At 58.1% G+C, this 26,783-nt stretch overlaps 1 protein-coding gene across 17 annotated transcripts in view; it reads right to left on the bottom strand.

The window, feature by feature from the left end:
* The window catches only part of Myt1l (myelin transcription factor 1 like), a 404,426-nt gene that overhangs the window by 82,901 nt on the left and 294,742 nt on the right, over positions 1-26,783 (bottom strand). For 15 of the 17 annotated variants that reach the window (XM_070014657.1, XM_070014648.1, XM_070014661.1 and 12 more), the window contains 5 exons: positions 23,702-23,836; positions 18,783-18,873; positions 17,219-17,326; positions 11,707-11,921; positions 1,658-1,908 (listed from right to left, as the gene is read on the bottom strand). In XM_070014657.1, coding sequence (XP_069870758.1) covers positions 1,658-1,908; positions 11,707-11,921; positions 17,219-17,326; positions 18,783-18,873; positions 23,702-23,836 — 800 coding nt within the window. The remainder of the gene's footprint in view (positions 1-1,657; positions 1,909-11,706; positions 11,922-17,218; positions 17,327-18,782; positions 18,874-23,701; positions 23,837-26,783) is intronic. The other 2 variants (XM_070014664.1, XM_070014666.1) reach the window with 1 other exon arrangement.

Genomic DNA, 26,783 nt, shown 5'->3' with positions numbered 1-26,783 from the left:
GCCCAGAGCCGCCTGCCTCTGGGCACAGTGCCCAGCCCAGAGCCGCCTGCCCCTGGGCACGGGTGCCCAGCCAGAGCCGCCTGCCCCTGGGCACGGGTGCCCAGCCAGAGCCGCCTGCCCCTGGGCACGGGTGCCCAGCCAGAGCCGCCTGCCCCAGGGTACGGGTGCCCAGCCAGAGCCTCCTGCCCCTGGGCACGGGTGCCCAGCCAGAGCCGCCTGCCCCAGGGCACAGGTGCCCAGCCAGAGCCACCTGCCCCTGGGCACGGGTGCCCAGCCAGAGCCGCCTGCTCCTGGGCACGGGTGCCCAGCCAGAGCCGCCTGCTCCTGGGCACGGGTGCCCAGCCAGAGCCGCCTGCCCCAGGGCACAGGTGCCCAGCCAGAGCCGCCTGCCCCTGGGCACGGGTGCCCAGCCAGAGCCGCCTGCTCCTGGGCACGGGTGCCCAGCCTGGCCCGGGAGGCTGGGCTTCCCTGGGGCCACCCAGCGGCCGGCCGGACAGCTGACCCCCTTCTTCCCTGCTGCTCTGGTACCACACAGGGACACCGCAACAAGTAACGCTCCCTGCCAACCCCGGCCAGCCGTGGGACCCTGAGCTCACCGGGGCCACCGGCGTCCGAGGGGAAGAGGCGCGATGCCCTTCCTTACTACCCATCTTCCCGACCCAGAATAAACCAGTCCTGGTGTGGGGGCCGTGCGGGGAGGTGCGCGTGTGGACGTCTGGGTGGGCGTCTAAGGGCGTGGCCTGGCCGGGTGGGCGGGCCCCTGCTGGAGTAGGCGTGACTTAGGTGGTGCAGGGGTGTCTTGACCAGGTGGGTGTGGCTGTGCACAGCAGGCGGGGATTTTGCGTCGTAAACCAATGTAAGCTGGCCTGGCATGGTGGGCGTGGCCCAACCCCAAAGGCTCTGCCTTCCTGTGGGCGCGGCAACCCCAATGGCTCTGCCTTCCTGTGGGCGTGGCCCAACCCCAATGGCTCTGCCTTCCTGTGGGCGTGGCCCAACCCCAAAGGCTATGCCTTCCTGTGGGCGTGGCCCAACCCCAAAGGCTCTGCCTTCCTGTGGGCGTGGCCCAACCCCAAAGGCTCTGCCTTCCTGTGGGCGTGGCCCAACCCCAATGGCTCTGCCTTCCTGTGGGCGTGGCAACCCCAAAGGCTCTGCCTTCCTGTGGGCGTGGCCGAGTGTAGGCATAGATTGGGCACTGTGGGTGGGGCCTGGTCTGGGACGTGGCCTGGAACAGAAGCTGTGACCAGGTTTGGGGTGTGGCCTATCCCGGGGGTGTGGCCCTCCCTGGGGGCTTAGACTGTCCGGGGGAGGGGGCTTAGCTTGTCCCAGGGACCTGTCCTGTCCTGGGGGCTTGGCACGTCCAGGGGGCGTGGCCTGTCCCAGGGATGTGGACTGTCCCAGGGGCATGGCCCGTCCCGGGGGCGTGGCCGTCCCAGGGGTGTGGCCTGCTGGAGGGGCGTGGCCGTCCCGGGGGTGTGGCCGTCCCGGGGGCGTGGCCGTCCCAGGGGTGTGGCCTGCTGGAGAGGGGCGTGGCCGTCCCGGGGGTGTGGCCTGTCGGGGAGGGGCGTGGCCGTCCCAGGGTGTGGCCTGTCGGGGAGGGGCGTGGCCGTCCCGGGGGTGTGGCCTGTCGGGGAGGGGCGTGGCCGCCCCGGGGGCGTACCCGCGTGGCGCACAGGTCCTGCGGCTTGGTGGACAGGTTCTGCGGCATCTCGCGGCAGCGCGTGGACAGGTTGAGGATGGCGGTGGCCGCCATGTGCGCCGCCTCCATGTCGTGCGTGTAGTCGAAGCTGCTCTTGCTGCAGGTGCTGCTGGCGCTGCTGCCGCCGCCGCAGCTCAGGTTGCTGCTGCTGCTGGGCGCGTAGCTGCTGGTGGTGCTGCTGCTGGGGCTGGCGTTCTTGCAGTACCGCTTGGCTGCGGGGACAGGGCGGCGGTCAGTGCGGCGCGGCGGCCGGCGGCCAGCCCGGCGCGCCCCTCCCGCCTGATCACGGAGGCGACCCCAGGCTCTGCTCCCAGCCCGCAGACCCGAGCCGGCGCCCCGGGAGCCCGACCGGGCCGCGGGCCATGCAGACCGGCCGGACCGAGCTCGCCGCGGCCCGCAGAGCCCCCGGCGGGCCTCACCCTGCCTGCTGCCTGCCCTCGGGGTCCACCCGGACCTCCGGGGCACAGGGCGGCCTGCAGGTGACCCCCAGGGAGTGCTGACCACACTGGGTGAGTGTCACAAAGACACGGCCTGGTCACAGCCCCTGGACAGCTCCGAGGGCTGACCACACCGGGTGAGTGTCACAAAGACACGGCCTGGTCACAGCCCCTGGACAGCTCCGAGGGCTGACCACACCGGGTGAGTGTCACAAAGACACGGCCTGATCACAGCCCCCTGTACAGCTCCGAGGGCTGACCACACTGAGTGTCACAAAGACATGGCCTGGTCACAGCCCCTGGACAGCTCCGAGGGCTGACCACACTGGGTGAGTGTCATGAAGACACGGCCTGATCACAGCCCCCTGTACAGCTCCGAGGGCTGACCACACTGGGTGTCACAAAGATACGGCCTGGTCACAGCCCCTGGACAGCTCCGAGGGCTGACCACACCGGGTGTCACAAAGATACGGCCTGGTCACAGCCCCTGGACAGCTCCTGATCACAGCCCCTGGACAGCTCTGAGGGCTGACCACACTGGGTGAGTGTCATGAAGACATGGCCTGGTCACAGCCCCTGGACAGCTCTGAGGGCTGACCACACTGGGTGTCACAAAGATACAGCCTGGTCACAGCCCCTGGACACCTCTGAGGGCTGACCACACTGGGTGAGTGTCATGAAGACACGGCCTGGTCACAGCCCCTAGACAGCTCCGAGCGCTGACCACACTGGGTGAGTGTCACAAAGACACAGCCTGGTCACAGCCCTTGGACAGCTCCGAGGGCTGACCACATTGGGTGTTATGAAGACACGGCCTGGTCACAGCTCCCTGGACAGCTCTGAGGGAAGATGCCCTGGATCGCTGTGGCACCAGGGCCTGCTCTGGTCACGGCTCTCGGGGGCCTGCTTTGGCTGTTCTATGCACAGCGACCGGCAGCTTGTTCTGGGAGGCCGACTCAGTGCTCTCCTCCAAGGAGGAGGGAGAAACCCAAACATTAACCAACCACTCATCCAGCCCCACAGGCCCAACGAACAATTCAGGGAGCAAACCCACACCCTCACTTGCAATACAAAGGAAAACCAGAATAGAGTCACCGCTGGTCACCTGAGCTGGGATTCCCACCAAATGCTGCACTCTTAGGATGTTAAGGAGAGGGATGCCATTGGCGACGTCCACCCTGACCAGGTGGTGACCAACAGCCCCAGGTGGGAGCTGGCCATTTCATACCCAGCCCAAAACTTGGAAGCAAGAGACCACTCTCCAGCCAGGCTGTTTAGCCTGACCCTGAAAGGTCAGGCTCCCTCAGGAGTGGCGAAATGCATGGAGCCACATGTGAACAGCCTTGCTCCTGCAGTGCTAGTCCACCTCAGCTGGGCCCTGGAGACCCACTTGCATGCATACACTGGGCACCAGCAGTCAAGGAGGCCCGGGGTCGGGGCCGCTCCGAAAGTCCTGTGCAGGGGGCAGAATGGAACATGGAATGGGGTGAGTCCAGCGCAGCCCAGGGCCAGGCTCTGACCCGAACAAACTCCAAGGAGGTGCTGGACTGCAGGGGGTAGTCAGGACACAGTGGCTGCTGCTGTCCCCTGGGCATTGTGGCCACACTGTGATGCCACCCAACCTATCTCTGTCTGTGGAGCAAGGCTCACAATTCTACATCATTTCAAATCTCATATAAAAAGTAAGAATAACTGGACACTGGTGGCTTGTGCCTGTAAGCTGAGTTACTCAGGAGGCTGAGATTTGAGGGTCATGGTTCAAAACCAGCTGGGCAGGAAAATCTGTGAGATTCATCTCCAATTAACTACCACAAAGCTAGAAGTGGAGCCGTGGTAGTGCGCTCTACTTGAGGAAAAAATAAAGCTCAGTGCCCAGTCCCTGAGATCAAGCCTCAAGACTAGCTTGCACTCACACACAGAAAATGAGAATTAGAAAGTTAAAGACCACTTAGAGGGTTTTTCTTCCTAAAATCTGTTAGTACTGGGGTTTGAGCCCAGAGCATCTTGACTGCTAGGTGGGTGCTCTATCCCTTGAGCCACCTCTCCAGCCCTTTTTTGCCTTACCTGGCCTCAGCCCATTGTCCTCCTACCTACAGCCTCCTGAGTAGCATAGGTGTAAATTGATGAGTCCATCTTTATAGATGGACCTGGAGCGTTGCCAACTTTTACCAGGCTGGCCTTGAGCCCAGCTCTCTCAATCTCTGCCTTCCAATTACAGGTGTGGCTGTTCATAGCTATCTTTCTACTAAAAGAAAAGGCTTGTTATTTTTTAAAGATGAACAAGTATCTGACTTTAAATCATTCTGAGAGACAGTGTCTGTCATCTTAATAACATTTCCTGTCTGTGATGCCGCGTGGCGGGTAGAGCTGGTGTTGGGTGCTCTGAGTCTGGCTCTGGCTTTCCTGTCTGTGATGCCGCGTGGCGGGTAGAGCTGGTGTTGGGTGCTCTGAGTCCCACTCTGGCTCGTGGCTGAGGGCACATGAGCTTGCTGCAGCGCGGTTGACACCTGGGTGCCTGGCCACCCTTCTCCTCCAGGCCCGATGGAGCCTTGCCTCTGTCATTGGCACACGTGTGTGTCCGTTCCTGCGTGGACAAGCATTTGCTGCACTTGCGGTGCCCCGCAGGAGACTCTGGAGGAGTGGGTCTGCTTCTCTGCTAGAGGCCAGCAGGCGCTGAGGGCTGGGCAGCAGGCGCTGAGGGCCGGGCAGCAGGCGCTGAGGGCTGGGCAGCAGGCGCCGAGGGCCGGGCAGCAGGCGCTGAGGGCTGGGCAGCAGGCGCCGAGGGCCGGGCAGCAGGCGCTGAGGGCTGGGCAGCAGGCGCCGAGGGCCGGGCAGCAGGCGCTGAGGGCTGGGCAGCAGGCGCCGAGGGCCGGGCAGCAGGTGCTGAGCGCAGGGCAGCAGGTGCCAAGGGCCGGGCAGCAGGCGCCGAGGGCCGGGCAGCAGGTTCTGAGGGCCGGGCAGCAGGCGCCAAGCAGCAGGCGCCGAGCACCGGGCAGCAAGCGCTGAGCGCAGGGCAGCAGGCGCCGAGGGCCGGGCAGCAGGTTCTGAGGGCCGGGCAGCAGGTTCTGAGGGCCGGGCAGCAGGCGCTGAGCGCCGGGCAGCAGGCGTCGAGGGCTGGGCAGCAGGCGCCGAGCGCTGGGCAGCAGCTGGCTCGTGAGCACACCCAGCACCGTGGCTGCAGCGTCCTGTGCCTGGCCCAGCGCCGTGGCTGCAGCATCCTGTGCCTGGCCCGGCGCCATGGCTGCAGTGTCCATCCTGTGACTGACCCAGCACCGTGGCTGCAGTGTCCTGTGGATGGCCCAGCGCCATGGCTGCAGTGTCCATCCTGTGGATGGCCCAGCACCATGGCCGCAGCGTCCTGTGGATGGCCCAGCGCCATGGCTACAGTGTCCATCCTGTGGACGGCCCAGCGCCATGGCCGCAGCGTCCTGTGACTGACCCAGCACCGTGGCCGCAGCGTCCTGTGGATGGCCCAGCACCATGGCTGCAGTGTCCATCCTGTGGATGGCCCAGCACCATGGCTGCAGTGTCCATCCTGTGGATGGCCCAGCACCGTGGCCGCAGCATCCTGTGACTGACCCAGCACCGTGGCCGCAGCGTCCTGTGGATGGCCCAGCACCATGGCTGCAGTGTCCATCCTGTGGATGGCCCAGCACTGTGGCCGCAGCATCCTGTGACTGGCCCAGCACTGTGGCTGCAGTGTCCTGTGCCTGGCCCAGCGCCGTGGCTGCAGCGTCCTGTGGATGGCCCAGCGCCGTGGCTGCAGCATCCTGTGGCCAGCCCAGCGCCATGGCTGCAGCGTCCTGTGGCCGGCCCAGCGCCGTGGCCTCAGCGTCCTGTGACTGGCCCAGCGCCGTGGCTGCAGCGTCCTGTGGCCGGCCCAGCGCCGTGGCTGCAGCATCCTGTGGCCGGCCCAGCGCCGTGGCTGCAGCGTCCTGTGGCCGGCCCAGCGCCATGGCCGCAGCATCCTGTGGCCGGCCCAGCACCATGGCCGCAGCATCCTGTGGCTGGCATGGGCAGGACGCAGCATCCTGTGGCTGGCGTGGGCAGGCTGCAGCCACACTCCTAGGCATTAAGTATGGCTGCCCAGGCAGATGGAAAACCCAGGGCCAAACTGCCAACCAGAACCTTCTACTGAGGCCTACGGAGGTCCACTAACAGTGCTGGCACATCAGTTTCCTTGAGCTCTAGAGACCCCTGCAGGGGCAGACGAGGCTGTCCAGAAGGTGGGCAGGCGGGAAGGCGAGGGCTGGGTCCCGCCAGAAGCCAGGTGTGTCACCCTGGGCGATCTGGGCCTCACCTCCGCTGGTGTCCTTACTCTGCCGAGTGCACCACAATCCAGGGTTCCAGGGACACAGGAAGCCTGGCATTCTGGCAGTACACCGTTGGCCAGGACCTGCAGGGTAGGTCCAGAGGGTCTGGATTTCCGTCCATCAGCCACAGGGCCCTGGACACCGTGACGCCTCACGTGGCTCGAGGACCGGGCCTCCGCCCACTGGGGCTCACGTCTGCGGGGACGGCAGGGTGTCCACTGGCGACGTGAGCTGGGGCTGGGTGACACGGAGCTCCCTGGGGGCTGCCGAGACTGCCGTCCTGTGTCTCCATTGCGTGTCTCTGTGGAGGGCAGGGCAGGGGCCTGCAGGGTGGCGGGGGGTCAGTCGGAGAACCTCTGCTGCGAGTCTGCTGGCAGCTCACTGGGGGGGGGGGCTGCCCGGGGCCAGGAAGCCCTGGGGTTAATGACCTGAATGCAGGGTGGTGGCTGGCAGGGTGAGAGGAAGGACGGAGAGTGCGGATGGGGTTCGTGTCTGGAACCTTCCATCTCCTGGGTCTGTGTCTGTGAGATCCTGTGGGGCAGCCCAGGACAGATGAGCGGAGCTGGTTTAGACCAGTTCAGCAGCTCTGCCTGGTGGACCTGAGGCTGTGGGGTCGTCACCGTGGCTTCTGAGCTCTGCGTGGTCCGGCCGAGGTCTCAGGAGAGCAGGAGGGGCCACGGGCCACTAACGGCGGCCACGGAGGTTTGCCTGTCACCGTTTCCACATGTCCTAAGACATTTTCTTTTCTTCTTCAACTATCTAACATTATAAATGCCATTTTTTTTTTCCTCAGTAATACTGGGGTTTGAACTCAGGGCCTTGCAAGTGCTCTACCATCTGAGCCACATTCTGCTTTCAGTTCATTTTTCAGAGAGGATCTTGTGTTCTGTACAGGGCTAGCCTTGGGATTTCATTTTGCTCATCAGTCTCCTGAACAGTTAGAGTTACAGCCAGGCACCATCATCTCTCTCTTCCTTTTGAGCAGAGTTGTGTAATCTTTGTCCTACTGGCTTTGAACTATGGCCCTCCTATTGCTGCTCCCCCCGAGTGGCTAGTTCCTAGGATTATAGACATGAGCCAGTGTACCTGACCCTTAAGAGCATTCTGGTGTGTGTGTGTGTGTGTGTGTGTGTGTGTGTGTGTGTGTGTGTGTGTGTGTGTGTGTGTGTGTGTGTGTGTGTGTGTGTGTGTGTGTGTGTGTGTGTGTGTGTGTGTGTGTGTGTGTGTGTGCGCGCCAGGACTGGGGCCATAGCTCAAGGCCTTGTGATCTTGCTCAGTTTTTCTTCTCATAGTTGCCACTCTACCACACTCCCATGTCTGGCTCTTTGCTGGTTAACGGGAAGTAAGAGTCTCTTTGATTTGTCTGGGCTGGCCTCAAATCAAGACCACTAGATCTCAGCCTCCCGAGTTGCTGGGATTATAGGTGTGAGCCACTGGCACCTGCTCATGAGCCATTCTTAGTTCACCACAGGACAAGGAGAGGGAGGTGGGGCCTCGGGAGTGGCCTTCTTGCCCGCACGCCTGTCCACGTCCACTTCCCACAGAGGTGCTGGAGCTCCACAGAGAGGCAGGTAGGGAAGCAGTTTCCTGGCCAGTCCCACAGCCGAGCCCCAGTCTCTTCCCAGCCCGGCAGACCACAGGCCCCTGCCCTCACACAGTCCACTCGATCTCAGGACTGAGCCTCCCACCATCCCTTTGGTGGGGTGCCTCTTCCTCCGTCTGGCATAGGGGCCCCTGCAGCTCTGGGCCTGAGCTTGATACACGCTCTCTGTGCAGGTCAGGGCTTCTGACAGACCGACATGTGGGCAGACACTGCAGACAATCTCAGCCGTGTCTACAAAGGCCTTCGCTCATCAGGAAGGAGGCTGGCTTTGATCCTACAGCCCGGGAGGTTTAGGAGATGATGCTCAGGCTGCCCACTTCTCTCCTCCTCCATTCTGTCTCCATGGCCTGCCTGTCCACCTAAGAATGAGGTTTGCTGAGGCACGTTCAGCCTTCGGTTTCTTCAAGGAGCAGAGGGTTCTTTTCTTCTGCACCGAAGGGAGGCTTGAGGGAGACATCAGAAGTTCTGCCCTGACCTGTGGTGCCGGGAACAAAGATCGCTCCCATGGGCCACAGCCTGGCCTGCAGTCCTGTCCTCATCCTGACCTCTAACCTGCCGTCAGTCCTGTCCTCAGTCCTGTCCTCAGTCCTGTCCTCAGTCCTGTCCTCAGTCCTGTCCTGACCTCAGTCCTGTCCTCAGTCCTGTCCTCAGTCCTGCCCTCAGTCCTGCCCTCAGTCCTGTCCTGACCTCAGTCCTGTCCTCAGTCCTGTCCTCAGTCCTGCCCTCAGTCCTGCCCTCAGTCCTGTCCTCAGTCCTGTCCTGACCTCAGTCCTGTCCTCAGTCCTGTCCTGTTCTCAGTCCTGTCCTCAGTCCTGTCCTCAGTCCTGCCCTCAGTCCTGTCCTGTTCTCAGTCCTGTCCTCAGTCCTGTCCTCAGTCCTGCCCTCAGTCCTGTCCTGTTCTCAGTCCTGTCCTCAGTCCTGTCCTGCCCTCAGTCCTGTCCTCAGTCCTGCCCTCAGTCCTGCCCTCAGTCCTGTCCTCAGTCCTGTCCTGACCTCAGTCCTGTCCTCAGTCCTGTCCTGTTCTCAGTCCTGTCCTCAGTCCTGCCCTCAGTCCTGTCCTCAGTCCTGTCCTCAGTCCTGTCCTGCCCTCAGTCCTGTCCTCAGTCCTGCCCTCAGTCCTGTCCTGCCCTCAGTCCTGTCCTCAGTCCTGCCCTCAGTCCTGCCCTCAGTCCTGCCCTCAGTCCTGTCCTCAGTCCTGTCCTGCCCTCAGTCCTGTCCTCAGTCCTGTCCTCAGTCCTGTCCTCAGTCCTGTCCTGCCCTCAGTCCTGCCCTCAGTCCTGTCCTCAGTCCTGTCCTGCCCTCAGTCCTGTCCTCAGTCCTGTCCTCATCCTGACCTCTAACCTGCTGACAGTCCTGTCCTCAGTCCTGTCCTCAGTCCTGTCCTCTGCTGCCCTTCCTGGGTCTCTCTAAAGTCTGTCAGACAAGCAGAATGCAGAAAGACTTGAGTTGTGTGTGTGTTTTCTTGGCAGGCTGGGGTAAGGTCTTTGCTCTTGGTCTTGGAGATCTCGGGCGGAGGTCGAGTTGCACATTAGCAATGGTGTTTGCTTTCTGGTGGATCAAGGGAAACATGGTGCAGCCCGAGTTTCCCAGGCAGATGCTATGTGGGTGAGGGCGTGCTGGGATAGACAGTATCATATGTCTCTTGCTTTGCAGTTGGCAGAGAATCTACACACGGCCTCACCACCATCAACCTTCACAAAGCCCTGCTGGGAAGCTCTCGGCATTTCCCTGGCCATGAGGAGATGGAGAAGATCCATTCAGGCATCCGGAAGCTTCCATACAGCAGGGCTGAGCAGAAGTGACAGACTTGCCCTCATCCGTGTGGCCCCACATGCTCTCCCCTGGCGCCCTCTGCCCAGAAGCCCTCTTTATGCTAAACCTAGAGACCAACCATGGCGATGGCCCGGACAGCAGGCCATGCAGAGTAACCACAACGCAGGTGTCTAAAAAGGAACACCTAGTAGAAGAACTAGTTGAAAGACATCAATGGCTTGGAGATTATACTAACAATCTTCAATTATATAAATGCAATTTCTTTTTGATCCTTCTCTTGCAATGGAAGGAATGTAATTATAGCAAGAAGATCTGAAATTGGCAATTAATTATTACCAAGCAAACAACAAAACACAAATAATTATTTCTATTATACACAGCCACTCCTTTCCCCCACGTTTATCTGTTTCTGAATTTTAAAAGATTGACGCGCAAGGATAACTGATGTGGTATTTCAAAGAATTATTGAATTTTACTCATCATATACATTCTTATCATTGTAAGACATAACATAGCTAAGAAAGGTGTGCAGCAACTTCTGCTGAATTGAAAAACGGTTTCAGAATGCTATAAACATTCCATTTACATATGTTTTCCTGTGGGTTTGTGATTTTGATGAAATACCTTTTTCGGAAGGGAATTCTAAATCTTTCACAACTAACTCCCTCCCTCTGCTGGAGGGCGCCAAGGTGACTTTCAAATGACCTTCAGGCTGCTGCCATTTGTGACCCCAGTGTGAGGAGGTCAGCAGGTGGCCGGGAGCTCAGGGCTGGGCCGTGTGCACAGAGGCTGCCTTCCTCCAGCCCGTCTTTCAGATAGAGAATGAGCCGGGACATAGGCCCTGGCTTGGCAGGCTCTGGCCAGGTGGAGGGCACCAGCCGAGGCCGCTTATTGGTCACCTGGGAATCTTTCTAGAAAGTTGCCCTGGGAGTTTCCAGCTATCCCAGAGCAATTGTTCTGAGGCACAGACTGGGCACAGGAATGTGAGAAAGCCATCTCCTGACATAACTTAAATGCATACCCAGAACAGAGAGCATCCATGAGACGCAGAACAAACCGGTCCTCCCTGGTACTTGTCCTGAGCCCTCCCTGGTGCTTGTCCTAGGTCCTGCCTTGTACTTGTCCTAGTTTCTCCCTGGTACTTGTCCTGGGTCCTCCCTGGTACTTGTCCTGAGCCCTCCCTGGTGCTTGTCCTAGGTCCTGCCTGGTACTTGTCCTGGGTCCTCCCTGGTACTTGTCCTGGGTCTTCTCTGGCACTTGTGCTAGGCCCTCCTTGATACTTGTTCTAGGTTCTAACTGGTACTTGTCCTAGGTCCTCCCTGGTACTTGTCCAGGGTCCTCCCTGGTACTTGTCCTAGGTCCTCCCTGGTACTTGTCCTAGGTCCTCCCTGGTGCTTGTCCTGGGTCTTCCCTGGTGCTTGTCCTAGGTCCTCCCTGGTACTTGTCCTGGGTCCTCTCTGGTGCTTGTCCTAGGTCCTCCCTGGTGCTTGTCCTAGGTCCTCCCTGGTACTTGTCCAGGGTCCTCCCTGGTACTTGTCCTAGGTCCTCCCTGGTACTTGTCCTGGGTCCTCCCTGGTACTTGTCCTGGGTCCTCTCTGGTGCTTGTCCAGGCTTCCATCTGAAGGGCACTCACAGAGGGGCCCTTGGTTTCCCCTTCCACTTCCACAGCCAACCAGGGCACACTGCTGTGGAGTCACTGTGGAAAACATCCTCCTTCCAACCACAGCCTTGCCAGCCCTGCCACGCTCGGGCCTAGGGCTGGCCCAGCATGCCTCTGCCACCCACTGAGCGCCCCCTGGTGCTGGGGGTGGGGACATGGGTTCACACAACAACAACATCAGCATGGCGACGCATCTCTCATGTAGAAGAGTGTGCACCTCCTACCATCATCGCATCCTCTGGGGGATATGTCCCTGGTTTGCACCTTGGGAGCTATGGCCCGCTTGCCGTACGTATGGTTGTCGTAGCTGTTGTATTCAAATGACGTCTTGGAGTATTTCTCGAGCTCCTTGGCCAGGTTGGAGCGGGGCGTGGTGGTGGGGACATTGTTTCTGTAGCCATACTGAGGAATCTCCAGCTGCTTCACAAAGCACATGGGCCTGGAAATGAAGGAGACAACAAGGGAGCTAGTTTTCTCACGGGCATGCGGACAGCTGTGCACACAGGACTCCTGCGTCTGAATTCCCACACAGCACGGACACAGCAACTTCATTTCCCGCGGAAAGGACAAAGCTTGCTTTAAGGCATGGCCCCTGTACGGTGTTACCTGCAAGTGACACCGGGGTAAAAGGAACCAGAGGGAAAGCAACGGGCGCTGGCTCCTTTTCTCTTTCTCCTCTGCGGCCCGCTGTGCAGGAGGCAGTCATGTGCTATGAGGAGGAGGGGAAGCTGACATACAGACTTGGTCTTTGTGGGGAGAGGAAAATGTCCGGGAAATCAAGAAGAAATAAAGAAGCATTCCCAGGGGGATCGGCTGAGAGGAAACCACACGAACACGCGGTAAATCGTTTGGCTATGCGCTTATATAACATGTTCTTATTTTTCAGCTACTGACTAGCAGGTATCATCTGAGCCTTTGGGGTAAACTCTTGCAGGGAGGAAGACCTCAGGAATCTGCCCACTGGTGTCTTGTTTTGTGGGTTCCCGTCTGGGTGGATAGCAGGCTTGGGAGTGAATTCTTGAACGTTTCACTTGGAATGTCTTTTTACCTTTGGTTCTTCCTCCAACTTCTGTTTTGCTGATATAGACATGTGTTTACACATGGGACGTCTGTAATCTGATTAGCCTTTTAACACCTGGTGTTAAGGCATATAATTACAAAATACATAAAGGCTTACGTGCAGGTTTTGCTGTGCTAGTACCACAGAAAATTCAAGACACTGGTTCCTGGTTCCTGGTGATCCCTTCACTTGTGAGTTTATACAACATGTTTAACAAACGAAGACCCAAGAAAGGCAGGTGTCTCAGTAGGAACACAGAAGACCATGGTGAGTCATTGTGGGAGGGACAATGTTCCCAGTGGGTCCTCTCCTCTGCCAGTGGGGGGTAGTTCTGCCTGTACCTCAAGCAAAGCCTCGGATTAGGACACGGCAGGTGCAAAGGTCAACAGGGCAGGCAGGAATCCAAGGGACATCCTGCCTGTGCCCTGGGGTCTGGCCTGCTCCCATCCTGGTTTATGTTCCATTGGGCGTGGACAAACGAATCCTCTTTCTCAACCACATGCATGTTCAAACAGAGAGAGCAGGTGGGCTTATTTTAGGGATTAAAAACGTTAAAACCTCTGTGTTGGGTTTTATAATTATGAATGCAGTAAGTGACACTGAAAAATGTTTAGGAAATACAAACTTTTAGAACAATCACCTATAATTCTTTCAGAGATGAAAAATGGTTAAGATTTTGGTGTATTTTCCTGGTTGTTTTAATATTTATTTAACTAGATATTATTATTGTATTTCCTTAAACACCTTAGATGTAAGATTTTTACGTATTTTACACTTTATTTTGCCTGTCCTCTAATTTTCCTTTGAGTTACTTGGCTTTAACATCAGTTCTTAGCAACGGTACGGCATTAGAACCAATGAGTGCAGCACTACTCAAATGTTTTCCGTCTTTGATTATTACAATTACAAATTGTGCCACAACTGTGACTTACTTAATATGCATCCATACATAAACCTATTTCTTCTCTTTCTTAGAAATGACGTTGGTTTAGAGTAGCTGCAACATTGTGATAACTGCATTTTCAATGGGGGACCACGGCTGTCTGTGCTGTTTAGAGGACAGTGTGATAAAATACCCAAATGTCAACCTGTGTATTCTGACTTCCCTCCTCTTTCTTATTTTCCTCTTGTGGGAGAAACAGAACGATGACAATTGGTTGTCTGCTTGGGGGCCTTCTGCCTGGCCGTGTGGAGGCTGGCAGGAGCAGCAGGCCAGCCTTTCCTGGACAACGTCACGTGAGATCTCAGACTGCGTTGAGTGCAGGTGACTTGTGGTGGGCAGGCCAGGCTGGGTGCAGCTAGGTCATGATGAGAAGGATCGGAAGGAGATACTGCAGCACAGTTCATATTGAGGTTAGGGGCAAGAGAGAATTCTAGAAAAGAGACACCAAACCCTGTGGAACCTCAAGGTGAGGAGGTGGAGAGGGTAAATGCATTCCAGGGCATTCCGGGAGAGACTCAGGGCCCAGCTCGGGGCTGCAACTGCGCATTCTCCTGTGGATCAGGCTGGAGGGCTGGTGGCAGAACTGTCATCTCTAAGCCCGGGAAAGCTTAACATCCAACGAGAGGGATGGAGGTAGGTGGGCAGGCCCGGAGAAGGGGGGGGGGTCATGGGAGACTGCGTGTGGGGTGCAGGAGGTAGAGTTGGAGTCCTATGAGAGAGGAAGCTCTTCCAAGTCTGATGGAGAACTTACCTGAAGACTTAAAAACAAACCCACTTCAATCACTTAAACGACAATAGATACAGACTACTTCCCCGTTCCTTCCTGTCTATATGGAGATGTGGGGATACAGTGCTGGACAGATCCTGGCCAGCTGGGGCTCACATGGGCACCTTGGGCAAGGCCTGTGGAGTTGGAGGGCTTGCAGGAGCCCTAGAGTGAAGGCCATGCATCTCCAGAGGGTTGAGGCAAGGCTGGGCCCACTGCCCACTGTAGCTCCCACGGCCTGTGCTAGGGCTGGCCTGGGCTGGGGCTGGGCTGGGCCTGGGCTGGGCTGGGGCTGAGCTGGGCTGGGCTGGCCTGGGCTGGGCTGGACTGGGGCTGGGCTGGGCCAAGGCTGGGCTGGGCTGGGCTGGGCTGGGCTGGGCTGGGCTGGGCCTGGGCTGGGCTGTGCTGTGCTGGGGCTGGGCTGGGCCAAGGCTGGGCCAGGGCTAGTCTGGCTGGGCTGGGCCTGGGCTGGGTTGGGCTGGGCTGGGCCTGGGCTGGGCTGGGCCTGGGCTGGGCTGGGCTGGGCTGGGCTGGGGCTGGGCTGGGCTGGGCTGGGGCTGGGCTGGGCTGGGCTGGGGCTGGGGCTGGGCTGGGGCTGGGCTGGGCTGGGCTGGGCTGGTCTGGGCTGGGGCTGGGCTAGGCTGGGGCTAGGCTGGGGCTGGTGGGCTGGGCTGGGGCTGGGGCGGTGGGCAGTACCTGTGGCCCATGCTGGCTCTTGGCTTGTCCAGATCAACTGGACTGAGCCTTCTTTCTGTTCTAGAGTCTGTCCCCAGCTGGCACTCATACCAGCCAGAGGCTCGTAGGAAGATGGCTGGTCTGTCACACTGGCCAGCAGCTTCCCAGCCCTCAGCCAGGCCCTGGGCACGGGTATCACAACCAAGGCCTGGGTTTGAAGAGGTGACCCTTACAATCCCAAGCACACCTGGTTGGTCACTGCAGCCCAACCTCAGCGGCTGTCTGAAGACATCCTGTGTGGGGCTTCAGGAAGGGCAGGCACAGGGTGCTTTCTAGCCTTAGGGGTCTGACCAAAGCAGGCAGAGGGAAATTAATAATCCCTTCAGGTACAAATTTCCTTCGCCTGTTCTCTAACATGCCCTTGGCGTGGCTGCTCTGTCTGCATCGCTGTCCGTATCTTAGGGTAGGAGGGGTCCTCATGTTGCCCATGACTACTGTGGGTGGGGAGAGGGGGAGTCAGCCCTGGTGCTCTGTGCTCTGTGCTGTGTGCTGTGTGCTGTGTGCTGTGTGCTGTGTGTGCTGTGTGCTGTGTGCTGTGTGTGCTGTGTGCTGTGTGCTGTGTGCTGTGTGGTGCTGTGTGCTGTGTGCTGTGTGGTGCTGTGTGCTGTGTGCTGTGTGGTGCTCTGTGCTCTGTGCTGTGTGCTGTGTGGTGCTGTGTGCTGTGTGCTGTGTGCTGTGTGGTGTGTGCTGTGTGCTGTGTGGTGTGTGCTGTGTGCTGTGTGCTGTGTGCTGTGTGGTGCTGTGTGCTGTGTGCTGTGTGGTGTGTGCTGTGTGCTGTGTGCTGTGTGCTGTGTGGTGCTGTGTGCTGTGTGCTGTGTGGTGCTCTGTGCTGTGTGGTGCTGTGTGCTGTGTGCTGTGTGTGCTGTGTGCTGTGTGTGCTGTGTGCTGTGTGCTGTGTGCTGTGTGCTGTGTGTGCTGTGTGGTGCTGTGTGCTGTGTGCTGTGTGCTGTGTGGTGCTGTGTGCTGTGTGCTGTGTGCTGTGTGCTGTGTGGTGCTCTGTGCTGTGTGCTGTGTGTGCTGTGTGCTGTGTGCTGTGTGTGCTGTGTGCTGTGTGCTGTGTGGTGCTGTGTGCTGTGTGCTGTGTGTGCTGTGTGCTGTGTGGTGCTATGTGCTGTGTGTGCTGTGTGTGCTGTGTGCTCTGTGCTGTGTGCTGTGTGGTGCTCTGTGCTGTGTGGTGCTGTGTGCTGTGTGGTGCTGTGTGCTGTGTGCTGTGTGTGCTGTGTGCTGTGTGCTGTGTGCTGTGTGGTGCTGTGTGCTGTGTGGTGCTGTGTGCTGTGTGCTGTGTGCTGTGTGCTGTGTGCTGTGTGCTGTGTGGTGCTCTGTGCTGTGTGCTGTGTGCTGTGTGTGCTGTGTGCTGTGTGCTGTGTGTGCTGTGTGCTGTGTGCTGTGTGCTGTGTGCTGTGTGTGCTGTGTGCTGTGTGCTGTGTGCTGTGTGCTGTGTGCTGTGTGCTGTGTGCTGTGTGCTGTGTGCTATGTGCTGTGTGGTGCTGTGTGCTGTGTGCTGTGTGCTGTGTGCTGTGTGCTGTGTGCTGTGTGGTGCTCTGTGCTGTGTGGTGCTGTGTGCTGTGTGGTGCTCTGTGCTCTGTGCTCTGGGTTAATGACTGTCAAGGTTGCACATGGTGGAGGGTGTGAAGTTGCACATGAAGGCTGTGAGGTGAGGCTTCCTCCTCAGCTCAAGGAGACAGCCGTGCTTCCTCTCCCTGACAGGACAGGGCTGCAGCCCCTCCCCTGGGTCTCTCCCAGTCTCTGCACTCTGAGTGTCTTTCTTCGCGTGTCGGATGGCCGTGGCTCCGCCCCCTTCCCTGCGCCCCTGGGCGTCTGAGGGTTAAAGGAGACCACGGCTTTGATGGTTTCTCACGAAGCTCACATGCGTGCCAGGTGCACTTGGCTCTCGCACGCTCAGAAACAGGGCCCTGCGGTTGGCACCAAGCCCCGCCCCAGATCCAGACGCCATCACCTCGCCCTAGCTCCGTTCATCAGCCTTCAGAGCACTAGGGCAGGTCAGGTTCCGAGAGGACCCGAGACCCCGGTAACCGTGGGGCTGGGCCCACGGAGATGGGAGCGGGCTGTCCTCCAGGGACCCGAGACGTTGCTCGTGCGTGGGGCGGGGGGGTCACTCAGGCTTCTGGCCTGGCCCCCCTTCCCCTGTGGCCCGGCATGCGTGTCCGCCCCATGGAACACACTCTGGGCACGGCCCCGGCGGCCCCACACCCGCGTGCTCCCGTTGGGTACCTGAGGACGCGGTCGGAGGCTTGGTTGGACTTGGACACCTCACAGCTCTGGTGCTTTTCCTGGGCCTTGGCCAGTTTCTCTGCTGCAGCAATAGGGCATCCAGAGAGGCTGCAAGGACAGAAATCGGGTTAGTCGTCTGGTCTCCGATGGCTGCACAATATGCTGATCGAATTGCCATTTCCTCTCCCTCAGCCACGAGGAGCCGGGGGCGGGGCCTGGGAGTGGGGTAGGCCCCCACCCACTGTGGGCAGCCGCGACCCAGGGAAGTAGTTGGAAATGACCCAGCGCGGAGGCCGCAGGGTCAGAGGGTGTGACCCTCTCCAGGGACAGCCAGTCCCGTGTTGTAAGAGGCCGTGGGCCAGTTGCAACCCAGAGGCTCTGTTCTGGAACATTCCCCTCTTCTGGAGAAGAGGCAGCAATGTCTCCTGGAAGATGAGCTTCTCTTCTGAGAGAGGCAACTAGTGGGTTGGGCCAGGAGACGGAGCCCAGGCCAGCCCTGAGCGGCAGAGTCACCGGCCTTGGTTCTCTTGTGTTCCCCACAAGAAAGAAAACAGAACCGCGGAGAGAACTGTTTGCAGGGCTGTGCTCCAGTGCGCTTCCTTAGGGTTAATAAGGGGAGGCTGTTGGAGCTGCCCCCACGGAACGAGGGCGTCTGCACGGCGTGCCCGGTGCCTGCAGACCCCATGCCCACGTCATCACCCGGTCTGAGCGGCCCACAGAACGACCGCCCAGAAGGGACCTCTCCAGTCACCGCCTTCTCCTCCTACAGATAATGCACCAGGAAAAGCATGGACTGGCACAGGGGTGCAACGTAAATAGAGGACAAGTAACCGTGTTTATCAGTCACACAAACAGAAATCGAAGAGAACAGTTCCCACATTTGGATATAGTCTCTTAGGAGCATGAAAAACAGACACTGCAGATGGCAGGATGAGTGTGAACCAAGTCTCTTTCCTGCTACTGAAATAAAGAAGTATCTGATATAAACTGAATACTATGGAAACAATATCACTAGTGAACTGCAAAAAGGATAGGAAAGGAGAGCTAGAATGTCCTACACCAAAGCACGCAGCCATGGTCTAGAGGTTACTCAGCTGGGTAGAACCGTCACCGTGTTTGGGACACCAGCAAGTATTCCAACTATGTCTCTGCTCCTGGCCTGGGGCTCGGCAGGCGGTACTGTCCTGTGACACAGTTCGCCGTGCCACACGGTGGCTGCGGTCCTCCTCTCCGTGTGGGGCTGGTGGAGGCTGGCCTCATGCTAGCTGGTGCTGTGTTTGCCTGTGGTCCCATCTCAGATGTCCTAGCGGGGAGGGCACGGCATGAGGGGTGGAGCCCCGTCAGCATGGGGTAGGTAAGAGACAGCCCATCTACAAGAAGAGCATCAGAACACGGACCTTTTCTGGTGCTGTGTGACCCAACCGTGTCCCTTGGAAGCCGCTGCCAGGGCGGTTGGGAGTTTGGGTTTCTCTCAGGGAGAGAAGGGGGGGTGTGGCAGGGCGGCTCCGTGGAGGGGGCTGTGGACAGTCGCTGCCCGCGTGGAGCCCGGCTGTGCGTGGCTTACCTTCTGTGAGAGTTCCTGTTGCTATTCACATGACCGCGCCCCGTGCAGCCCGGAGTGGGACACTTGAGAACATTTTCGTGCATGGCAAGAACTTGACAAGGAGAGGCAGAGAAAACAGCCAGCATTAAAACGGAGAATCGGAGGGCGAAAGACAAGAACATGCAGTCACGTTCACAGAGGCTGGTCAGTTCACAACATCCTACAAACGTCTGTGATGGCATGATCAGGAGGCGGGGGGGGGGGCCCGGGGCATGTTGCCAAGCAGGTGCACGCGAGAGCGGGCTGGCCGAGCGGGGCTGAGTGAAGCCAGGGCCTCCCGGGGACCCCACGGTGAGCTGTGCACACAGGCCGGCCAGGGAGCAGCGCAGCTGTGCCCAGGAGGTCCAGGGCCCCAAAGCCTCCGGCCAGGAGGGAGCGCAAGCCCCACACACTACTTTTGAAAAGAGAAATTTAAATCTCCTTTCAGCTAGGAAATCGTCCTTTGTTGTTCTCTGAGTAGAGTGAGTTGGAGTCATGAGTGTCACTGTGCGGGACAGCAGATGACCTCTGTGTGTAAGGCTGCCTGGACTGGCTGGGGCACACGCTGGCTCGGCCGGAGCAGTACCCTTGCTGCTCTCCTAAGTGTGCTTGTTTATTTACCACTCCACCTAATTTTCTCTAGTGTAATGTCTTCCCTGGAGAGAGCCAATGCCTTCCAGCCTGGCTATGGTGTGTGTGATGTTGAATGTCTGCCTTCTGTTAAATGGAGATTGGCCTGGGGTGATCTACCCTGGCTGTGGGATTTGCACACTGGCTCTGGGGTCTGCACACTGGCTCTGGGATCTGCACATTGGTATGCACACTGGCCCTAGGGTCTGCACACTGCACACTGGTGTGCACATGGTCCTGGGGTCTGTACACTGCACACTGGTGTGCACACTGGTCCTGGGATCTGCACACTGGCTCTGGGGTCTGCACACTGGCTCTGGGGTATGCACACCAGTGTGCACACCGGCTCTGGAGCCTGCACACCAGTGTGCACACTGGCTCTGGGGCCTGCACACCGGTGTGCACACTGGCTCTGGAGCCTGCACACCAGTGTGCACACTGGCTCTGGGGTCTGCACACCGGTATGCACACTGGCTCTGGGGTCTGCACACTGGCTCTGGAGCCTGCACACTGGTATGTACACTGGCTCTGGGGTCTGCACACTGGCCCTGGGGTCTGCACACTGGCCCTGGGGTCTGCACACTAACTCTGGGGTCTGCACACTAACTCTGGGGTCTGCACACTGGCCCTGGGGTCTGCACACTGGCCCTGGGGTCTGCACACTGGCCCTGGGGTCTGCACACTGGCTCTGGAGTCTGCACACTGGCCCTGGGGTCTGCACACTGGCCCTGGGGTCTGCACAGTGGCCCTGGGGTCTGCACAGTGGCTCTGGGGTCTGCTCTTCTCCTGCCGTTCCTTCTCTTGAGCTGACTGGTATCTGACCTGTGTCCCCTGCTTTCGCAGTGCTGCTGCAGACCTCGCCATGCTCTTCCCCAGGTCTAGAACTGCAGCCCTTCCTCTTAGGCCCCTTGAAACCTAAGTGTGGCCCCCAGGCCTGGGGCTTTTGCAGAGAACCCTCCCCTCTTGGTTTTCTGGTGGTTCTACCCTTGGCCTTCCAGCTTCTCTTTCTCATCTTCCTGTCTCTGCATCCTGGGGCAAGCTTCCCGTACTTGGCTTTTTAAACTCCTGCTTTGTGCCTTTTCTCAGGCCATTCAGTCAGTTTCCCACAATGCCCGGCCCTCAGCTCTCCTGACCAGCACTCCCAAAGCCTGCTGGGAGCATCGCAGAGCCAGTAAAGGCAAGACGCATCCCAGGTCTTCTCCCTGCTCTCAGTCCCCGGCCTGCGGCCCTCCCCCTAACAGAGCCATGGGCGCTGTGTCCCCGGCCTGCGGCCCTCCCCCTAACAGCCATGGGTGCTGTGTCCCCGGCCTGCGGCCCTCCCCGTAACAGAGCCCTGGGCGCTGTGTCCCCGGCCTGCGGCCCTCCCCCTAACAGCCATGGGCGCTGTGTCCCCGGCCTGTGGCCCTCCCCCTAACAGCCATGGGTGCTGTGTCCCCGGCCTGCGGCCCTCCTGGGCGCTGTGTCCCCGGCCTGCGGCCCTCCTGGGCGCTGTGTCCCCGGCCTGCGGCCCTCCTGGGCGCTGTGTCCCCGGCCTGCGGCCCTCCTGGGCGCTGTGTCCCCGGCCTGCGGCCCTCCCCCTAACAGAGCCATGGGCGCTGTGTCCCCGGCCTGCGGCCCTCCCCCTAACAGAGCCATGGGCGCTGTGTCCCCGGCCTGCGGCCCTCCTGGGCGCTGTGTCCCCGGCCTGCGGCCCTCCCCCTAACAGCCATGGGCGCTGTGTCCCCGGCCTGCGGCCCCGCGTCCAGCCAGCTGGTCTCTGGGCTGCCCCCCATCTTGTCTGTCTCTCTTGTCTGTCTCTCCCTCCTCTGTGTCCTGGTTTTGTGTGGACTCTGCCATCAGCCTCCAGGAAGTGCGGTGGCCCCGTTCTATGCGACATGCCGCTGCTGCACTGCCTCAGGGACTCCAGGTCCTGGTCACCGTGACCTGGAAGCTGTGTGCAGTATCCAGTGTGTGCAGCAGGGGGGCTGCCAGGATGAGGCCGGGCTGGGGCGGCGGAGGGGTACAGGGGCGGGGGGCAGGGTGGGGGGGGCGGGGGAGGCAGGGCAGGGGGGACAGGGTGGGGGCGGGGGGGCAGGGCGGGGGCAGGGTGGGGGGGCAGGGTGGGGAGGACAGGGCAGGGGCGGGGGGCAGGGTGGGGGGGATGGGGGGCAGGGTGGGGAGGACAGGGCGGGGGGTGGGGGGGGCAGGGCAGAGGCAGGGCGGGAGGGCAGGGCGGGGACTGGGGGGGGGAGGCGGGGCTGCCCGTGGCACCCTCTGCAGGCCCAGTGCAGCACAGACTCCAGGGCACAGAATCAGCGGCCAGAGCAGCTAGTCTGGAAAAATACAACAATGCCCGGGATGGAGTCTTTCCACTGCTAAGAACATTTTTGTGGTACTATAAAGAACTGACGAGCAAATCCTCAGGATCCTCAGGTATGTGCAGTGCTCAGCCTGCCAGAGCCCGGTCCGTGTTCCTCTTAGGTCATCTAGACTGTTCTAGGCACATGTGGATCCGGAACAGTTCTCGTTTCTAGTGAGGGTCCAACTCTGCCTTGAAGGCAGCCCATCCGGGCCCTGAAGATGACTCACAGGAAGGACCTCTCCCCCTAAAGCTTTAGCTCTCAGCTCTAAGGCTTCGTGCTGTCTGGAGAACGGGAGAAGCCTGGGCCACACTGGCTGGGGCTGAGGAACCGAAGCCCCGGTTTCCTGGCGACAGGCCCAGCCCCGCTACTCGCAAGCGGCAGGTGGCTGCTGTCTGGGCGGCTTATCCAAGTACTGCGCCCCTCAGCTGCAAGCCTCTGCGCTGACCCCAGGAGAGGGGTGCAGCCTCCCAGTCCCGTCTCATTGTCTGAAAACCATGGCCAACGCTTCCGGTGGGGATTGATTCTGGGCATCGGATGATTAGTGCGAGCCAAGCCCGGCCCCTGGGTGTGGGCCGTGTCGTACACCATGCGTCTCCCTGTCATGTAACACACGGGATTGTACTCACTCCTGAATTTGTTCATTTGCACCACGTTCGTGCTTGTTCTCAAGAGTTAAGAGAAACATGAGCTTATTATTTTTAGTAGACATTTGCAAACCCTCGTAGCCACAAGAGCAGCTACAAAGGCTCAATCGCCTGCTTCCTGTGCTCCAGTACCTCCTCTGACAGATTTGCTCTCCAAGGATTTCATGTATCATTTCTACGGGGTCACTCAGTACTCCTCGGACCCATCGGTTGGCAGGTCAGCGTCCTCCCTGAAACTGCAGAGGAACTCACTCTGCGTGCGTGAGGCTTGAAGTCGGGCTCGGAGACCCATTCCTTTCTGAAAATGCTCCTGTGCCCCGAAGAGCAGATTCTGATCAATGTTACGTGGATGGCACACTTGACCGCCACAAGAGAGATCAACCAAAAGAGGTGTATATCAACCCAGTTCTGGAAAGAAATTAATTTTTTTCTACAGATTTTTTTTCCCTATACTACCAGACCCTATCCATCCAAAAGTGAGTAAAATCAAAACCCACCTGACTTGAACCTGCTTACTTAAGATCCTCTAGTGTGGAAATACCAGGGTGACTGTGATAGGAAACTGACTCTACCAGAAATATGCACACCTCTGCCCTCAGTGCTGACTGGACGATGCAGAGAAGTCTGGTGTCTGGCAGGAGATACCTCAAGGCCCCTTCCCCTGAGAGTCTACATTGGATGGGGTATCTGAGAGAGAGAGAGAGAGAGAGAAAGAGAGAGAGAGAGAGAGAGAGAGAGAGAGAGAGAGAGAGAGAGAGAGAGAGAGAGAGAGAGAGAGAGAGAGGAGAGAGAGAGAGAGGGAGAGAGGGAGAGAGAGACAGAGAGACAGAGAGAGGGAGAGAGAGACAGAGACAGAGAAAGACAGAGACAGAGAGACAGAGACAGAGAGAGAGACAGAGGCAGAGAGAGACACAGAGAGAGAAAGAGACAGAAAGAGGGGGAAGGGGAGACTGTCTTGTTCACTTCTGTACTTGGTGACGAGTGGCAGGGAGATGACCTTCCTGAGGTCATGGAGGGAGTTGAACTGAAGTCAGGACCAGAACCTCCTTCCAGACAGGGGCTGCAGGGCGGCACTACTCTCCAGGGGTGGTGGAGCGGGCAGAGGTACCCAGAAATCGGGGGCTCTGGGAGAAGGACTCAGAGCCTGCCGTGTCCTGGGGCCCGCCTGCCAGGACCAGGGGCCTGACCAGCTTCGGCTGCACCGCGAAGTGCGATGGAGATGAGGTTGGGAGTGACAGACAGAGCCAGTGCTTGCACGCTGGGGAGCGGCGAGGTGTGGACTTACTTTCTGGAGGGACCCTATCTTTGTGCGGGCATCCGGATAGACTGCGGTGATGCGGATAAAGCCCAGTTACATGGCCGGTTCCATCACAGCCGGGGGTTGGACACTTGCTCTCTTTCTTTTCTGTTCTTGAGGGATCTAAAAGTGACAACAGGTGCCGAGAGAGTGAGTGTTTACCAACCGAAGACAAATGTGGTTATTCAGCAATCTGAAGAGACCATGGCTAAACAAAGAAATACAGCAGGAGTCAGGGCCGGATGGGTCGGCGGACTGTTGCCTGGATGTCCTCGGCATGTGGGCGATCTGCTCCCTTACACAACGGAGTCACGAATCAGAAAGAGCTTCCGCTTTTATCCGAAAGGAAAAGAAAAGCCTATCCCTGACCTTCCCTCTTGATTAATTGATTTCCCGTGTGTTACATGATAATAAGCTGTGTTGCTCAAAGAAATCAATAGAAATAGTGATGAGACAGTTGCCTTCTTAGAGAACAAAACTCCACGCCACCGTCAGTCAGCAATTGCTGGTGAGATTCAACCAGAGGGTGAGATCTGCTCAAAAACCCTGGTGCTGAGTTCCTTCTGATCCAGAGCTCTGGCCGCCTCTGATATCAGCCGCGGAATTTGCCTGGCATTGACATCAAGCCCGCTGCTTCTCAGCGCAGCCATTCAGCACGTTTCGTTTTCGTTTTTTTAAGTGAACTGAACTCTCAGAAGGCACTGTAAGCAAATGACCAAAAGGGTGGAAATCCCACCTGGCAGAGGTGGTGGTAATCAAAAATGCTTCAGAAGCCGCCAGAGCAGCCATTGGTTTTGATTTCTTCGTCTGTACTGTGAACCAGAGGAAGGCCCGTGTACGCTGTGCGTGCATGCACAAAATTAAGAGGAAATGCTTGCCTAGAGCCTGGGAGCCCCCCTGCGGTGCCAGTCAAGGGCCAGTCAGAGCAGACGTTTGGTCCAGAATTGAATGCTAGATGCCAGAAATGTGACGATATTGCTAATAAAATCATTTCTACACCCAGAATTGACCGCACAGTTCACAATCATGCAGTACAACAGCTCCAGAGAATAGCCCTGATGCGGACCAAACGCTACGTCTGCAAGTGAGGTCGCTTTTGAAAACCAGTTGCTCAGATCACCAATGCAGAGTGGCTGCCATGGTTTGGTCTAGGGAATGGCATTTCAATTTTCAGCAATTTAATCTTTTATATGGATACTGCATCAACCTGGCCAATCGTGATGGTTAGAATTGTTAACCATTGTTAACAGTTCACTTATTTCAAGGACAAGCATTCTTGATTTTGAATTTTGTGCCTCTTGGGCTTTGCTCTTAGTCACTTCTGAGCCCTGGGGCTTGGTGTGCGACTCCTGGCACCTGCCAGTGCTGTGGCGCTCACAACAAGGCTCGGATCCGGCTGCTGGTCCGTCCTGCACGGTGCAGCCGTCCAGGCTGAGCCTGTCTAGGGAGGCAGCACTGGCTTCTGCCCCGCACGCTGGCTTCACAGCCTCTGCAGACAAGCCTGATTCTAGGTGGCCGTGCCTCGGTTTCTACTATGGCACACATGCGAACTAACTAGCCAGCATTTTGCTGCCTTTCAGTGATTTCATAATCGTATTTGTGAGATTTAATCAATATTGCTATAAAATAGTAATGGTTCCAAAGGAAAGGATTATTTAGAATCATAAGCTGGAGAAGAGAATTTTAACTGGCTGTAAGAGATTTGTGGAGACCATGATTAATCATTAATTTTTAATCATTAAGTGACTGCCTTTAACAGGATCCTTATGAATTCTCGCAAATTATTTTCAAAGTGCTTTGGAATTAAGTACAAATTTCCATAAAAAGCCACGTGGCTCAAAAGTGCTTCTGGCTTTGGAAGACAACAGGTCATGATCTCCTCCCGGTGGACGAGGCCCGGCTGCCCCGTCTGCTCCTCTCCATCTCTTATCTGTTCAGATTCCACTTAGTCTTTAAAGGAACACAAAACAACTAAGCACACAGGAGACCAACATTTAACAAAAGCCTGTCACAACCTATAGGAACAAAAGGTGCGCTGGATTTGGCTTGTGCTCCTGGGTGGAAAAGGCACAGGGTGTCTTTTCTTAGCAGCTAAAACCTCTGGAAATTTCCATCCAGATTTGTACTATCTTTGAGGACTGTGGCAAAGGGTGATGTGGAAGGTGCTGTCTGATCTCTGCTGTAGGAGCAGAGGCTGTGTGCACACGTGCGTATGTGTGTGCATGTGTGTGCGGCATTGTCGCTGCCGTTCACGCAGAGGGGAGCCCGTGACTGGGTTGTTTTTAAGGAATCTGCATCTGTCTACTTTGCTGGACTCTATTTGGCCCTGTCAAAAGACACTTGGGAAAACGTGGAAAATACTGACAGAAGACAGATCAACTGCTCTTGTCAGTGGCAGAAGACGGAGACAGAGCGGATGAGGCACGCGCCAGTGCTTTCCAGCTGTGGGAGCATTCCTCCCGCCCCGTCCCACGCCAGCAGGGCAGGGCTGCTCCCTCTCACTTTTTAACGTTCCTCCTCATCCCTGTCCCCTCTTATTTACAAAGGGGAAACAAACGGTTTAAATGCCATTGCTTGCAAAATAACAATAGAACAAAAAGCTGTCAGAATTTGCTGGATTTGGAGACCAACAGAGACCAAGGAAGGGGAGGCCACACAGGCTCTGCAGGGTCCTCTCCATGCACCAACTCTCAGCACTGACGGGAGAGACACGCACTGTCTGTGATTCCAAAGCAGAAGCTAACATGTGCTCATCTAACAGCAACCACTGTGGGTGCGAGACAAAAGGCACTACTTCTTCCTTGAAGTGCTTGGCTCCTGCATGATTCTCAAAAATCCAACTAGAAACTTCCAATGGGTGGTTTGAGCTGATCTTACTCACAATGATAGCTCCACAATTCAGTGCATGGATGCATGTTTACAGTCTTCCCAAGGTCCCTAGCAAGCCTGAAGCTTCGCCGGGCCAGGACACACACCCCTGTGTCACACCGCACACCTCCAGGGCTCTAGGCTTTGTGTCTTCCGCGCCCACACCCCGGCCGGCCGGGAGCCGCGTGCTCTGGCGCAGGCT

This window comes from Dipodomys merriami, unplaced genomic scaffold (assembly GCF_024711535.1).
Source record: "Dipodomys merriami isolate MVZ:Mamm:240054 unplaced genomic scaffold, mDipMer1.0.p SCAF_99, whole genome shotgun sequence".
NCBI classification, from domain to species: domain Eukaryota; kingdom Metazoa; phylum Chordata; class Mammalia; order Rodentia; family Heteromyidae; genus Dipodomys; species Dipodomys merriami.
The sequence above is the reverse complement of the archived record's forward strand: the minus strand, read 5'-3'. Positions and strand labels throughout refer to the sequence as shown.